At 46.4% G+C, this 15,209-nt stretch overlaps 1 protein-coding gene across 1 annotated transcript; it reads right to left on the bottom strand.

Moving 5' to 3' along the window:
* Positions 1-689: 689 nt before the first annotated feature.
* Positions 690-14,352, bottom strand: LOC130868097 (nuclear RNA export factor 2-like). Its single transcript, XM_057760348.1, is given in 22 exon segments — positions 690-725; positions 845-905; positions 3,785-3,967; positions 4,508-4,583; positions 5,161-5,203; positions 5,291-5,406; positions 5,533-5,591; positions 5,728-5,811; positions 5,958-6,013; positions 6,100-6,168; positions 6,565-6,601; positions 8,008-8,117; positions 8,255-8,362; positions 8,467-8,555; positions 8,700-8,769; positions 8,900-8,980; positions 9,091-9,195; positions 9,309-9,392; positions 9,673-9,823; positions 10,033-10,105; positions 10,108-10,175; positions 14,300-14,352. Coding segments are annotated over 22 exon segments (1,812 nt in total).
* Positions 14,353-15,209: the final 857 nt, after the last annotated feature.

Genomic DNA, 15,209 nt, shown 5'->3' on the forward strand with positions numbered 1-15,209 from the left:
GGGCATCCTCTGAAGAAATGGTGCTGTAGACCTAGCTCCCTGGCTATAATTTCCTAAGTGCTATTTCCCTAGGCATGAGGGAAGAAGTAGAGAATTCTGTCAAGGATGCTATATAGCCTTCCCAGACATCTGAATACTATGGGATGCTATGGTTGTAGCTCACAGGGATGTTGGCATCAGGGAGAAAATAAACTTCTGTGGCCGACCTAGACCTATGGTCTCTATTGAGAACACGAGTACCTTTGCTAAGTTCTTCTTTTATCTATTTTTTTTCAGTGTTTGTTCTGTGGGTAGAATTTGGGATCTTTTGCCTCCGCCCTCCCTGCTGAGTCCTCCGAACCAGGACTGAGCATGTGCAACACCCATGCCAAGCCTCCTCACTGGGTTCTGTTTGTCATGTGGCCCTTCACTCCTGGCCCCTTTGACTCATGGCTGACACAGGCGAAGAAGAATCCAGGACACAATGTGTAAAGTAACTCTTTATTATAGAAATAAACAGGCATATTTGGGGGTAATACACAGAGCAAAAGACTCCTGGGGTGGCTATATTACCTGGCCTACATGTTAATTTTGGCCTTGTGGATAGCCACATTTATAGCTGGAGTCATGGGTAAGGCTTCAGAAACACACAAAGACAGGAGAAGTGTATGTAAGAGGAAGATGACATCCAGGGCCTCCTTTTATGCCATCTATTTGAAGAATTCCTTTGGGATCTTGTTCTCAGCCTGGAGCAATTGAGATAGGATGTCAGAAGAGCCCAGTGCCCTGAGTTCCATTCCCTGGTCACCTAGACTCCATCTTGAGGAAGGCGTCAGAGACAACCATCTTGCTACCCAGACCTCACCTGGAGCATAGTGAAGACCTCCGCAGCTCTGTTGTAGTCCCACCCGTTGTCCTCAAGACACCTGAGGCAGGAGAAGGACAGGGGACTTCCATCTGTGACTATCACAGGACAGATCCCCTGGCCACGAATGCTACCACTTCACCTATGTTACTCATTTGCTGGGACAAATAGTAATAGTGGAGAAGGACCCGGCAGAACTCACAATGTCTGTCACCATTCACGCTCAGCAGAATTCAAAGCAGAAACACACGGGTATTCCGAAGAACAGTGCAGCTCAATACCAGTACCCCACACCCTACACCCCATGTAAAAGAGAAACTCAAAAAAAATAGGAAGTGGAAATTGAAAAATAAATTATCTCTCTTAATTTTTAAAGGAAGATGTATGTATGGCACATCTGAGGTTGCTTACCATTTCAAGTGCACATTGCTCAGTCATTTTCTAGCACATTCACAAGACTCTAACAATCCCAACTAATTCTAAAACAGCCCTGTTGCTGCACAAGAAAACTCCTGACCTAGTGGAGCTCAGACCCTACTCTCCCATGTATCCCAGAACTTGGCAATTTCTATTGTGCTTTCAATCTCTACCAATTTCTTCATCCTAAATCGTTTAAATAAATGTTCTGTAAAGAATAAAATGCAGTGCCTTGGGTGGCTGGCTTCATCCACTTAGCCCAGTACTTCCAAGTTTCACTTGTGTGAGAACGTACAGCAGCGCCATATTCACTGTCATGACTGAGTAATATCCTATTGTAATATATACCATATTACATATAAACACCATATAAATATCCATCCATGAGCAAGAAGACAATGGAGTTGCTCTGCCCATTCTAAATAATGTAACATTGCTATCAGCACACAAGTTTTGGATGAAATGTGGTTTTGCTGATTGTAGTTTGTACTTTGTAGTGGATTATTGGGTCATGTGGCAACTCGATGCTTAACATTTTCAGGAATGGTGTGAAAGATCTTATACCCCACACCCACGCCCCTCTCCCTCTCTGTTTCGGTCTCTCTGTCTCTCCCTCCTCCCCAGTGTGGTTTAGTAATCTCCTAGGCACCTCCATCCAACCAATATGAGGACACTGAAGATGAACCATGACAGTTTAAGTTACATTTCTCCAATAACTAAGAATAATGAGAAAAAAATGTATGTGCCTGTAGGCCATCTGCACATCTGTTTTGGAGAAACAAAGTATCTGTTCAAATCCTTTCCCCAATCTCAGTTGTGCTGTTTGCCTTTTTTACTGTGGTTTACTAAGGGTGTTCTTTCTGTATTCTTATTAGATATGTGGTCTGCCTGTCTTTCTCTCATTCTGGCTGGTGCCTTTGCTCTTCCCTGGTGGCAACTGCTGTTGCACTGATTTGTGATGGAGTCCAATTTGCCATCATTTCTTCGGCTGCTTTGGCTTTTGGTGTCACAGCCAATACTTGGCAACCTAATTCAAGGCCATGAAGATTTATGCCTATGTTTTGTTCCTTGGGTACTGTAGTTGGAGTAACGCTTAATCTTGGATCCTCTCTACGCATGGTTGCTGTTTGCACAGGGTGTGTGGATGTTGTTGGGGGGACATGTCAAAGTACACTATTTCTTGAAGTGAACACCCAGTTCTCTCAGTGTCATGTGTTGAAAAGATACCATTACCTTAGTCTACAGTAATGACAGTGTGATAGTCTTGGTTATATACTATCTACTGACCATCAGAGTGGGAGGTTTTTCTGTACATGCTGAACCTATGCCACTCATGCAAGCACCACATAGCCTCATTTGATGTAGCTTTGCAGCTGGCTTTTCATCTGGGAGCTGTGTTTTTTTTAACTTTGTTCTTTTCACTCCAAGCTGTCGGAGGTAGTTCAGGCCCACTGCATTTCCTCAAGAACATCGGGATCACCATGTCAATTTGAAAATGTCTAAAGCTGATGTTGTTTAATGTGTATGGGTGTTTTGCCCGCGTGTATATCTGTGCACCGCCAGCCTACAGTTGCCCACCGAAGCCGTAAAATGGTGTTGGATTCCCTGGAACTGGAGGGACAGATAGTTACAAGCAGCCATGTGGGTGGTGGGAACTGAACCTGGGTCCTCAGGAAAAGTAGCCAGCACTCTTAAGTGCTATGCTAACTCAACAGCCCCTCTATGTCAATTTTTGCAAAGAAACCATTTGGTACTCAGAGGGAGATTTCAAGGAAACGGAAGAATCCTCTGGATGGTACTGGCATTGCCATGCCCTCACAAATGTGGATATTCTTTTTCTGTTATTTGGGGAATCTTTCCTTTTTTTAGTTTTAGACATATTTTTCAGACATCACAGTATGAGCTGTGTCCATCTGTGCATGTGCTTTGTGTGTGCTTTCGAGTGTGTGTGTGGGGGGAGAGATGAGGACACATAGACAGGTGTTCCGGTGAGTGTACGTGTACAAGCACAATGGTGCATGTGTGGAGGTCACAGGACCATGTGGGACGTGATACTGACACTTGAACAAAAAAACATTTTACCCACCAACGCTTCTCCCATGCCCTCTTTTGTTATGTTAGTGCCTAAGCATTTTATTCTTTTGGATGCTGTTCTAAATGGATTTGCTTCCCTTTGGGTATTTATTGCAAGTATACAGAAATATAATTGATTTCTTAAATCTTTACACCCTGCAGCCATGCTGAACAGTTCTAGGTGTTTAATGTAATGAATTCCTTTGGATTTTCCAAGTGGAAGGGAGGACATTTAAAAAATGGATTATCCTTAATTTTTTTTCACACACCCTACTCCAAAATGTTGCCACTTTTTCAGGGTGCTCCTATTTTAATTTTTGTTTGAGAGGCATTTGCAAAATATAGGCAGTTTCTTTTTTCATATGCTGCCTGAGATTCTACTTCTCACTCTTATGCATTTCCATCCTCTGCCCCAGACCCATTCTGCCCACATTTATAGCAAGTACTCACTTCTGAGACCACTCGAGTTTCATCCCTGACTGGACGGAGAAAGCCTGTGCCATTCTTTGCTGCTCTTGAGAGGGGGCGAGCTTGAAGCTGGCGCATGATGTAGGCAAGAGTATTTCAGAGGCACCCTGGGCCTCATCAGGGCTTGGATTCCTCACAAGAAGTTGGTCATTCACAATGCACAGGCTGGAGGAGAGTCAGTCCCTGAGACGCCTGGACTGGTGGACAATCTCTCCACTGCCCCAGCCAGGATTCTCTTTAACCACTGCAACTCAGCAACTGGATTCCTCACCCCCATGTGCCTGTTTGATTTGCCTAGTCACATTCTTGGCTGCTTCCCAGAGAACACTGCCACCAACCCCTGTGAAAGAATGTCTGCCAGTACCATTGGATTTGGAGAGATTTAACCACCATGCAGTTAGCCTACACAACAGGAAAAGAACCTGGTTCCCCTCATTTCTATTTTCAGAGGAAGAATCAAAGTCTCCTGGACAATTCAGTTAATGGTGTCAAGGTGACTGTTACTGACTGTTAGGATCAGAAAGAAAACTGGTATTCCAACACGGGTGCCCTAGCTCTTAATTGCTAGGCTATGCTGATCCTTTGATTGATCTACCTCATGACCTTCCAATACTGTAAGAATACCCCCAGAGAATGGTACCACTGCACTGTCTCGCTTCTGGCCCCAAGCTGGGGTGGGAGTTCCACCCACAACACTGCACTTACTTTGAATTCCTCCTGTCAAAAGTAGCAATGAAGGTACGCATGAAGGCATGAATGCATCCCTGAGAGCTCTCCTCCACTTCAAGGACAAGAAACAATAAAACATCCTTTGAATTATGCATGTTTTGCACCCTCACAAGACAGTCCCCAATCAGGATCTTATGCTAAAAGGGCTCAGGACTGGTCAACTATTGGCTTGGAGTCAGGGCTCTGTGCTGAGAATGGGGAGGGGGCAGGTAACATGGGGAAAGATCCACTCCCATTGATGGGTACCCTACCCCATGCTACCCTGTAAACATCACTTTCGGCATTCACTTGGTCTCCTTACGGGGGTGGGGGGGTTAGTTTAATAAGCAACATTTGCAAATGTAGAAACACAGAGGTTAAGCAACTGGCCCAAAGTCAAAGTAAGGATCTGGAATGAGAGCCACCAACCCCACAGCTCCCATGCCCTCCTTCACCCAGGAGCTGTGGGGTAGACAGGCACAGCCCTCGGTCAGACCAGGATGGTCTATGGGCAGGGTGCTGTGGGCAGGAGAGCACAAGGGACATCAGGAAGGAAAGGCACATAATGAGGGGACTTGGGGGAGTCAGGGATCCGTATCCAGGACAGGGAGTGGGATAGGGTCTGGAGAGGGGATTCTGCAGACACTCACCCTCCTTGAATAACCCTTTGACAGAAAAACAGAGCATCGTCTCCTGAAAGGGAAGAAGGCTTGGGCTCAGGATGTTGCTAAACTGTCTAACCACATAGGGACCTGCACCAAGGCAGAAGCTGTTGCTTACCGTCTGGAAGCACATGTCCACCTGGAATGCACTGAAGGCATGCAGGGTTTGGGGTAACGCCCCAAGAAAGTCCACGATGTCTTGTTTTCTGTACTTCAGCACCTGCCTCTGAAGGTCTATAGAGGTGTGAAGAAGCAAAGGTCAGGGATTTGCCTATCATACCCTGGTCCATGGCCTCTATGATTACCTCCTCTACACGCCCAGTTTCTCCACTCTATTGGGTCTCCTCATCACACACTTACGGAACTCCTTGGGATTCTTCATGTCCACTTCATTCTTCAAGTACTTACACATGCCACTCCTAGGAGGAAAGAGGAACAAGAGGTGGGGGTCCAGCCAGGGCAGACACTTCCTGGGGGTCAGTTGTGTCTACTTGGTGTGGGAGTGGGAGGTGGAGTCACACTGTTCCAGAACAGAGCATGCATTGTGATACTCACAGAATGGTCAGGGAGAAACAGGCCTGTTCATCGTAAACGCTGAGGAGATTCTGGCGGTTTCCATAATCATAGATCAAGTAATACCTGTGGTGTGTGGAGGTGGGTGGAACGGGCTATATCTTTGGCCAGGCCAAAGGTGACCCAAAAAGATCTCCAAGCAGCCCTGTGCTAAGGTGCCTCAGCTTAGCCAACTCCTTCCTTTCCATCTTTCAGGTTCCACCTGTACTTACTCCCGCAGGAATTGCTGTACTTGATTCTTTATGGCCTCAGAACCATTAAAGCTCTCCTAAAATACAAAGCCATTTCAGATGCAGGGTCTACTAAGAGCATTGCTGGCAACATCATAAATCTCTCTTCATCCTTCTTCCTCACCTTGCAGGGCCTTATTAATTGAGGTTCTTCAGTGTCCATTACACTTGAAAGTGGTAACTTCTTGCCATCCTGAGAAGAGAAGGAGCAGGCTGGGAGTGCATGCCAGACAGGTAGCACTGGATGTCAATGGGACGAAGAGACCCAAGGGGAACCTTGACTCAGAGACAAGGTGTAAAGTGGTCAGGAAATCCTTGGGTTGTGAGACCATAACAGGTACTGTACCATGGGGGTACTGTAAGTCCCTATCATATGTGCTTTGTAGGAGTGTTTGGTGACTGGGGATGCTTTGTTTGTGTGTATAATTATGGGACAGAATTCAGATTATTTTTTTGGAATCCATGCCATTGAAAATGTATGACTGTCTTAGGCAAACACATTATGTAGGCAAGACGCAAAGGGGCTGGGATTAAAAGCAGAGGTCGATTACGTGAGGAAGAGGAGGCAATGGTGAAGGTAGGAACATACCAGGCGAGACAACTCTGGAAAACAGTCCAGGACAGCACTGTTCAAAAAGAAAAGGCCACAGAAGTGATTGACAGTTCTGGCTTAGGCAGGATTTCTCCCCTGCCCCCACCTCACCATCGATTCTCTGATTCTTCATCCAGTTCTCCTCTGGCCCTTTCCCTGCTGCCCAACCATTGGGTGGCTCCCACCCATATGGCACTGCCCCCTTTTCCAGGGTCACAAGGAGCCATACTGGAAGCCCAGTATTCAGGGATCCTTTCTTCTCCCTGCTTTCTTTCCCAGTCTCAGGAAGGTCCACAGAAGGCCATTAAAGGAACAGGATCTCAGGCCCTACCACTTTGAATGGTGTCCAGCATTCTCTGGGATGTTGAGAGATGAAGGTGTGGGAGGCAGGGCTCAGAATGCACAAAGAAGACAGTGGGTAGGGGGTGGTAGATAGAGACAGAAAGGGAATCAGGGGAGCAAGGAAGATATGGGAGAAGAGAGGCAACGAAGCCAGAGGAAACAATGCAAAGGTGATCACAAAAGATGCCTGGTGTAGTGGGCCCACAGAACAGAGGAAAAGGGGGCTCCCCCTGTTGCTGTCATTTCTTTCCCTTGTGCTTGGCTAGCCCAGGGATCCAAAGAAAGACTGGAAACACACACTGTACTATTTCCTCAGTGAGCTGGGGACTAAAAGCCTCCTTGGAGGCAGAAACCATTTTCCAAAAGAGGAAGAAGTGATATGTGAGTCCCCACCTCAGCATGGGATGGAGGGGCTATGGTCTTATCTAAGGAATCAAATTGCTTGTCTCAGGCTACCCAAGGCTACTCTTATAGGCTAGGAAGAATGATGAGCCAGGAAGGTTGGTCCATAGGTATAGACAGGGAAGGAAGGAGGGAGGAAGGCTTCAAGGAGGCCAGTCCTTCTGCCTCCTCAACCTCTGCTGCATTCTGCCTTCTCTTCCTGACCCAGGAAGTCTTCAGCTCCCCAGTCATGGCCCACTCCTGGGTCCCTTATCCATAGAGCCAAGGTTTCCCCCAAGGAAGACAGAGATCCCAGCAGTAGTCCAGAGAAAGCAAAGACCATGTCAGCATCACCCAGGACCTCAGCCCTCAGCCTGGAACAGTACAACCTCTAGAGCAGCCTGGGACAAATGAGGGAACATTCAGGAACAAGATCCAGTGCCTCCTCTTAGGAGCAGGAAAGAGATCTGCTGTTGAGATAAGGCATGGCAGGGCCTGCTGGAAGACGCTGAAAACTCACTCAAGGGAACCACTGCCCACACTAGGTGAGGTGGGTCAGGCAGGGCAGAAGCAAAGGAGGCCCAAGTACAGAGAAGGGAGAGGGGGGCCATGATGCCTTCCCAGAGGGCCAGGCCTGCCTCCTCCCACAGAGAGTTTCTCAGGCCATCAGGAGGCAATGGTTTCCCTGAAGGGGAAGGTGTACCTAGCATGACGTACCTGACATAGGCAGAATGGTCTGGGAAGGTGCTGCACAAGGGGTTCCCTTCCAGCCACAGCTCTTCCAGCTTCAGCCCCTTCACCTTCTCCAACTCCCACACTGTCTTTAGCTGAGAAAGAATGGGAGCTGGTAAAGGTGTCCCAGGCAAAGGCAACCATCATCTACAGTTCAGGACCCATGTCTGTCTGCTTCCACTCACGGGCCACTTTGTCTGCCTCATCCTCAACCCCAGTGGCCTCTGCTCACCTTGTTTTCAGAGAGGTTCAGGGTCTTGACTTGAGGTGCCTTCTCTCCCATATCAAACAGGCTGTCTAACCGAAACAGTCTGTTGCAGCTCAAGTTCAAGGAGAGCAGCTTTGGGAAACAAGAATTACCGAGAGAGCGTTACTGTCAAGAGCCTCAGAGGCACTTCTGCCCTTCACTCCATCCTTTCTGGCCCTCCACCCAAACATCAACACCTCAGGGAAATCCTCTTGGATGATCTGAAGGGTAGCAGTCATGCAGCTTCTTCTGCTCAGAACCATATCTATTTTCTGACCCAACAAATCTGCAGAAGAAGGAGAAGGAGGAATCAGAAGGCGGAGAGGGGTCTGTCTGAATCAACCCCAGAACAGATCCCTCCACAGGTTACCACATATGTGCCTTCTTCCTAGGCAGACCTGGAACATACAGTGATTGCTGCCAGCAATACCTGGGTCAAAGTAGAGATTTTGGAGGTCCAGAGCATGCTGGGAAACATCATATCTTTTCTTCAGGGTCAGCTGCAGAGACACAGATGGAGAGGGCGGCTCTGTGGTATTGTGGGTCATGGTGTTGGGAACTTTGGGGACTGAGGGGAAGGAGAGCTGGGTCTGGGAAGCGAATACATACACTGCCTCCAGACTGATTTACCTTTAGCTGCTCCATTTGTACTTGCGTAAGCCTATTTTGCACAGAGTAGGGCACTTCTGAGGGATTGACAAAAATAGGTATCTGTGGGGAGGGGAGAAAGAGTGAGCTCCAGGAACTCTAATCCCAAAGATGGCACTCCCAGCACTGGGCCTGTGCCAGGGCTAGTTACAGAGAATGCCTCCAGCACATACCTTGTAAGTGTCCTCATCACATATCTTGTAGCTGACATCCTTCAAGGCACAGGCAGTGCTAGCATCCTGGACAAAGAACCGGATCTGGTGTCTCTCACACTGGAACTTGTGAGGGGAGAAAGAAGGGAAAGTGGTCCTGAAGTGGCCCTTGCTCCCTTCTGAGCTTGGCCTGTTCCACCTCCCAAGCCATCCTAGCTGGCTTCCCCATCTTCTCTTACATCCACCGCGGTGAAGTGCACACTGCAGAGGCTGTGGATGGATTTCATTAGCTGTGTCTTGTCAGCCTTTCTGCCACACGGAATCTAAATTTACAAACAAGGAACAAGACAGAAGAGAGACACCATTGACTTCCGGAGGAGAGCAAACATACTGCTGATTTCTTTCCTGACCTAGCTAGCTACAAAGAATGGCCACGGGGCCTCTGGCATTGCGCTTTGTTTCGTGCCCGACACAGATCTTGACCCACACTCTGTCCACGCAGTCGCTCTTCTCCCTCCAGGCAACTGATTTGTCTTGTTCATTGTGAGTTTCCTTCTGTTGGGTTTCAGAATAGTCTAATGCAGTGGGCACCAAGACACTCACCGTGACCTTGAACCAGCTCCCCAGTGTTCCATCTTCTTGGTGTTGCCCCACTTCTCTCTTTTGAGATTTGCCATCTTTCCACACTGTGATCTGGATTTGGTCCTCCCTATGCTGGTCCTCTCTATTCTTAGGTCGCGCAGCATAAGGTGTGCTACGGAAGAGTTAGGGAATGCCGATAAACGCTAAGAAATTCTTGCATGCACCCTCACTTCCCTCACTGATAGCAAGCGCACAATTAGGATTGCTCAGCCACCATCCCTCCAGTTTCCCAGGGAGAGAAGAACACAGAGGAAGAGCAGATAGAAGAGCTTCACAGTCCAAGGGGCTGCTACCCACTAACCAGGCTGCCTGGTCACTTACTATCTAACTGAGGGGTCCCAGAGAACATCTCTTATCTCCACATTTCTACCATCACCTCAGGATTTTGAAGGCTGAGCACGTACCCCATGTGTTCATAATGACCTTTCCTTTTGCCAGTATGACCCAGTGAAGATACGTAGTCTCTCTTTCTTCCCAGAAGAACACGGTTTTTACCACGGTAGGATTCTGAAATGGGAAAGGATGAAAGTTAGAAAACAAATCAGTGGTCCAGTTATCACACACTGCACTGTGGGAACGGCACCATGGGAGGGCAAGGAATGTGCCAATTGTCCCCAAAGGACAAATCAAAAACACCCAGTGGACAAACTCCTGGAGCAGTCACAGCAGTCAGCCTGCAAGAGGAAGGGGCCTGCTGGACAATTTTAAAACAGTAGGGTAGGGTTTGTGATGAACACGAGTGGAGTGGACTTGACCCATGGTGTGGATCAGACACAAAATCACATATCAGGAAGCTAAGCTAACCTGGTCCCATTCAGGGATTCTCTAATGTAACAGCCATACAAAGTCCAGGGAGCCCACCCTTCTCACCACAGCAATCCAGTCACTCACTTAACTGGCCCTGCCACACTCACCAAGCTGTATACTCCCTTGATAGCAGTGGAGACTGACACAGTAGCCTCTTATACTGTCACCAGGGAACCTGTGTGCCCTCCCAGATTCTCAGCTTGAGCTATCCAGAAGCCCTGTCTTCTCTGTCCCACCTACAGTACTTTTGAGCACAGGACACTAACCTCCCTATGCCCACACTTGTGTTAGTGGGCTCGGAAACACAAAGTGGAGTGCTAAGTGTCCGACACAGTTTCCAATTGGACTGCGATCCTGATGTTACTGATTCTCTAGTCTGTGCCCATTACACAGAAATGACTGGGATCACACATCTCCTCGGTGCTAAGGCCTGCTCCACTGGTTACAAGACTCAACTCTCACCACACCACTGCGTTACATACTTCTCCTTTTCTATCCATCAGGATTTGTTTTGAATACTCTGAGGCTCTGTTATTGGTTTCGTACAGACTTGGAACTCTGGAGGATTCCATTTTTGTTCTCAGGAGGTAGGAAGGCCTCACTTTGTCTCTCATGGGTAACAAGAGCAGCCTTGTTTGGCAACACAGCCCTACTTGTGCTTTTAAAGTACTTTTGCTGTGTGCCCCTCCATGTTCACACCCAGGAGTTGTTTATGCCATCCCATTCACATCTCCAACCCATACCCTCCCACCAAACTCTCCTCCTATATCTCTGATTCACCGGGGTGAGAGATTTTGTTTTCGTTTTCATTATTATTTTTTGAAATAATGGTACCTCTTTCTGTGCCCCTAAAGTATACTCAACAGAGACATTTGTATTATCAATCAGCCAAAAAAAAAAAAAAAAAAAACCCATGTGCCAGCAGAAAGTGAATGTTGATGTCTTCTATTCAGAGTAGCATCCTCGTGTATCCCAAAGTAAAAGATTCTCTCTGATCCCCAAGTTGTATATTTTGCTCATTACTTATCACCCAGTTGCCTCAGGACAATTATATGGATAAAAATTAGCTTACTTGGAATCAACTCCCAACAAACTTACAATGGCCACAGCTCAGATGAACTTTACTAGGGAACCCGGCACTTTCACCATGTACCCACTATCAGGACCTTTCCATCACACACTGTGATGGCTTCCCTGTGTCTGAGCTAGCAGCGGAAATGAAATCTAAAGGTGAATAGATTCTTTGGGGTATGCATTCAGATAGCCGCAAACACTGAAGGAGAACAGTCTTCTTTCTTTCTCTCCCTCCCTCTCTTCCTCTCTCCCTCTCCCTCCCTCTCTCTCTCCAATGTTGCTGAGCAATGGGAGCTGGAGAAATGGCTCAGAGGTTAAGAGCACTGATTGTTCTTCCAGAGGTCCTGAGTTCAATTCCCAGCAACCACGTGGTGGCTCACAACCACCTATAATGAAATCTGGTGCCCTCTTCTGGTCTGCAGGCACACATGCAGACAGAACACTGTAAACAAAATAAATAAATCTTTTTTTAAAAAAAGGTTGATGAGCACAGTTTTATTAATCAAAAACAATGGTTTTTCTACACGCCAATAACAGTTAAATTTTAATTCACGTAAAGGAACATTAATAATTGCACCCCTAAAAGGAAACAATTGAATACAAATCTAATGAAATACCTTTGGTACTGTGTATTGAGCTCTATTAAATGTTGATGAGATAAATGTATAAAGCACATAAACAATCTATTGTGCCTAATACTTGAAAGATTAGATAGTATGGAGACACGAATTCTGCTCCAAGTGACTCACAGAGTCAATGTAGTCCTAATTAAAACCTCAGAGATTTTTGGAGATATTAATAAACATTTTCCTAAATCTATATGGGGAAGTAGAGTAAAAGAAAAGCCAAAACAAGCTTTAGAAAGCTTGAACAGAAGAATGGTGCTGCACGTTTTCATAGGCATCTGTAACAATTAGAATTATATGATGCTGGAGATCGGACAGGCATATTGGGAAATTCAATGGAAAACTCAAAAGTGCCCCACAAAACATGTTTATATACACTTTTTACAGCATTCTAAAGCATTCAGTAGAAAAATAGTCACTGCAATAAATCATGCTGGAACTATAATTCTAATTGTTACAGATGCCTATGAAAACGTGCAGTCCGATTCTTCTGTTCAAGCGTTCTAAAGCTTGTTTTGGTTTTTCTTTTACTTTACTTTCCCTTATTTGTAAACAACATGAAATAAAAATAACACTTGCACTTGCGAGGCAGAGGCAGGCGGATCTCTGTGAGTTCGAGATCAGCCTGGTCTACAAGAGCTAGTTCCAGGACAGGCTCCAAAACCACAGAGAAACCCTGTCTCGAAAAAAAAAAAAATAATAACACTTGTGCTACACATCAGTTTAATTAGCAAGGGTGTAAATTCAAAATAGAATCAGACAAACGTTCTAGGAGAAGAAGGACAGGAAGAGTATAGAGAACTTCTCTCTATTCCATAGGCTACATCTAACTGCTAAGAAAATTCTCCTGCCTCCACCTTGAAAACACTGCCGGAGACTACCTCCTTTCACTTTTGCCATGGGTGTTACCCTGACCAGGTCTTCCAAACTGTTCCCTGGGTTATTCCAAGGCTGCCTTTGCATTTTCCCCTGCTGTCTCAGTCTCTGTCTTCCATGCAGCAGTAAGAGTGCTTGATTTTGTTGTAAGGCAAGCATCAAATCTTGCCTGTCCCTTCTTCAAAGTTCTGCAACTGGGTTTTGAACTTTGAAGCCCATTGTGTTAAAGATCTCTAAGTCTATAATGTGTGTGTGTGTGTGTGTGTATAAAACAGTTGACTAAAAACAACTTGATAGGTGGCATTAGGTGAATGTTAGCCAACCAGATCCTTTTCATGGAAGTTCAATTGGCAAAAAAACATGAAAACACTTATGTTGGAAGTGGGGCTAGGACGAGAGGTGGGCTCAGTAGAGACAAAAGCCATGCTCTCCTATTCATGAGAACCTGAAGTTATACATCTCACCTGCGACTCCAGAAAGTTAAAAACTGGTGGACTGAAGGAAATAGCAGACTGTGGGAAACCAGAGAAAAATCCAGATGTTCTGGATGTATTGTGCCCCACATATGGAGTAGGATGATTCCCAACCATTATGTGGGACTCAAGACTACTTCAAAAACACTTCTACTGAGGAGCATGGTTAAAGTTGATATTTCCAATGGCCACAGTTCCAGATACCATCCTCAGCAAGGGCCTCTACTGTGAATCACTGAACACGGAGAATATAAAGCTAGCTGTCACAGAGGAATTCTATGGAGAGGGACACTGTAGACAAAAACACATTAGTGCCCATCCACTTCCTGAATGCTCTGGTTATATTGCCATACCTGGATAGCGGTGGTGATTCCAGAATCAAAGTGATAGACAGCAAGAATATAAAAAACCATTTAGGTGCCAGAGAGAGAGTTCAGTGGTTAGGACCACTTGCTTTTCTTGCAGAGAACCTGGGTTCAGTTCCTAGCAGCCATACCAGGTAGCTCAGAGCCATCTGGAAGCTCCAGCTCCAGAGAGTCTGGCCCCCTCTTCTGGCTTCCAATGCCACCTGCAGGCACAAGGGGCACACACACAGGCAGACACACACCCAGGCATGCAACAAAAAGTAAATTAAAAAATTAAAAATATTTGATACACCAGCTAGTCCACCTGCACCCTGACAACTACAGTTTGCCATGAGCATACTATATAAGCACAAAGAGCATTGAGGACTTGTCTTTACCTGTGTATCTGTAGGTCCTCTGCTTCCTTTCAATGGAGTCCATCTCTCTTGTCTCTTGGCCTTTGTGGTCTGAAGAAGCTTAGAAAGGAGAAGTGGTAGGAAAAATGGGTTACTTAAGCTCTATGTCATACAAACCAGGACAACGTTCTTCAGGCACCTGGAAATCATGTTTTTCACCCCCAGGCATGAAGGCGCCATGTTGCTGCCTACTCAGCTGTGCTCGTCTACTACGCCCTTCACGATGGACTCAAGGCATCCCTTAGATTTCATCTGTATGTCTCTTCACACTACCACTTTCTGTCTGGAGGATGAATCGGGAGCTGGGAACAAGGGATCCAAGGAACAATGCTTAGTAAAGAAAATGGCAATCTCAGTGTGTCACTGGCCTAAGGAGAGCTTGAACACTAGAGGGTGAGGAAACCACGGCCAACCACCACTTTGAAAACTAAGAGTTTCAAATTAAGGAATTCAGAATGTCTACTCTGTTGCCATGTTGGCAAGCTCATTAAAATCTCAAACTTTACAAAACTCCAATGTCTCCTTTGTGCCCAACCTCCCTTCCCTTCTCTGACCATCCCTTCTTCCAGATCCCTGCTCATCCCAGGGTAAGAGCTCAGGAAGCTTGCTGAGAAAAGAAGCCAGGGCACGGTGGCAGCAAGGGGAGAAGCTGCAGGGAAAGGAAGACCTCTTCCTCTTCCTGAAATGAACTCTATGGGCATTGTCGAGTAGAAAGCCTCCTTCCGGTCAGAAGAGTGGCATTTTACTGCAGAATAGGCGGAAAATCTGACAGGGCAATGACCACAGTTGGGGGTGGGGTGGGATGGGGCAAGGGAAGGGAAGGGAAGGGTGATCCTATCTTGATTAAGGAGTCCTGCCCTGCAGAGCTGAGTACCAGTCTTT

The sequence above is a fragment of the Chionomys nivalis genome, chromosome X (genome assembly GCF_950005125.1).
Source record: "Chionomys nivalis chromosome X, mChiNiv1.1, whole genome shotgun sequence".
Classification (NCBI taxonomy): Eukaryota; Metazoa; Chordata; class Mammalia; order Rodentia; family Cricetidae; genus Chionomys; species Chionomys nivalis.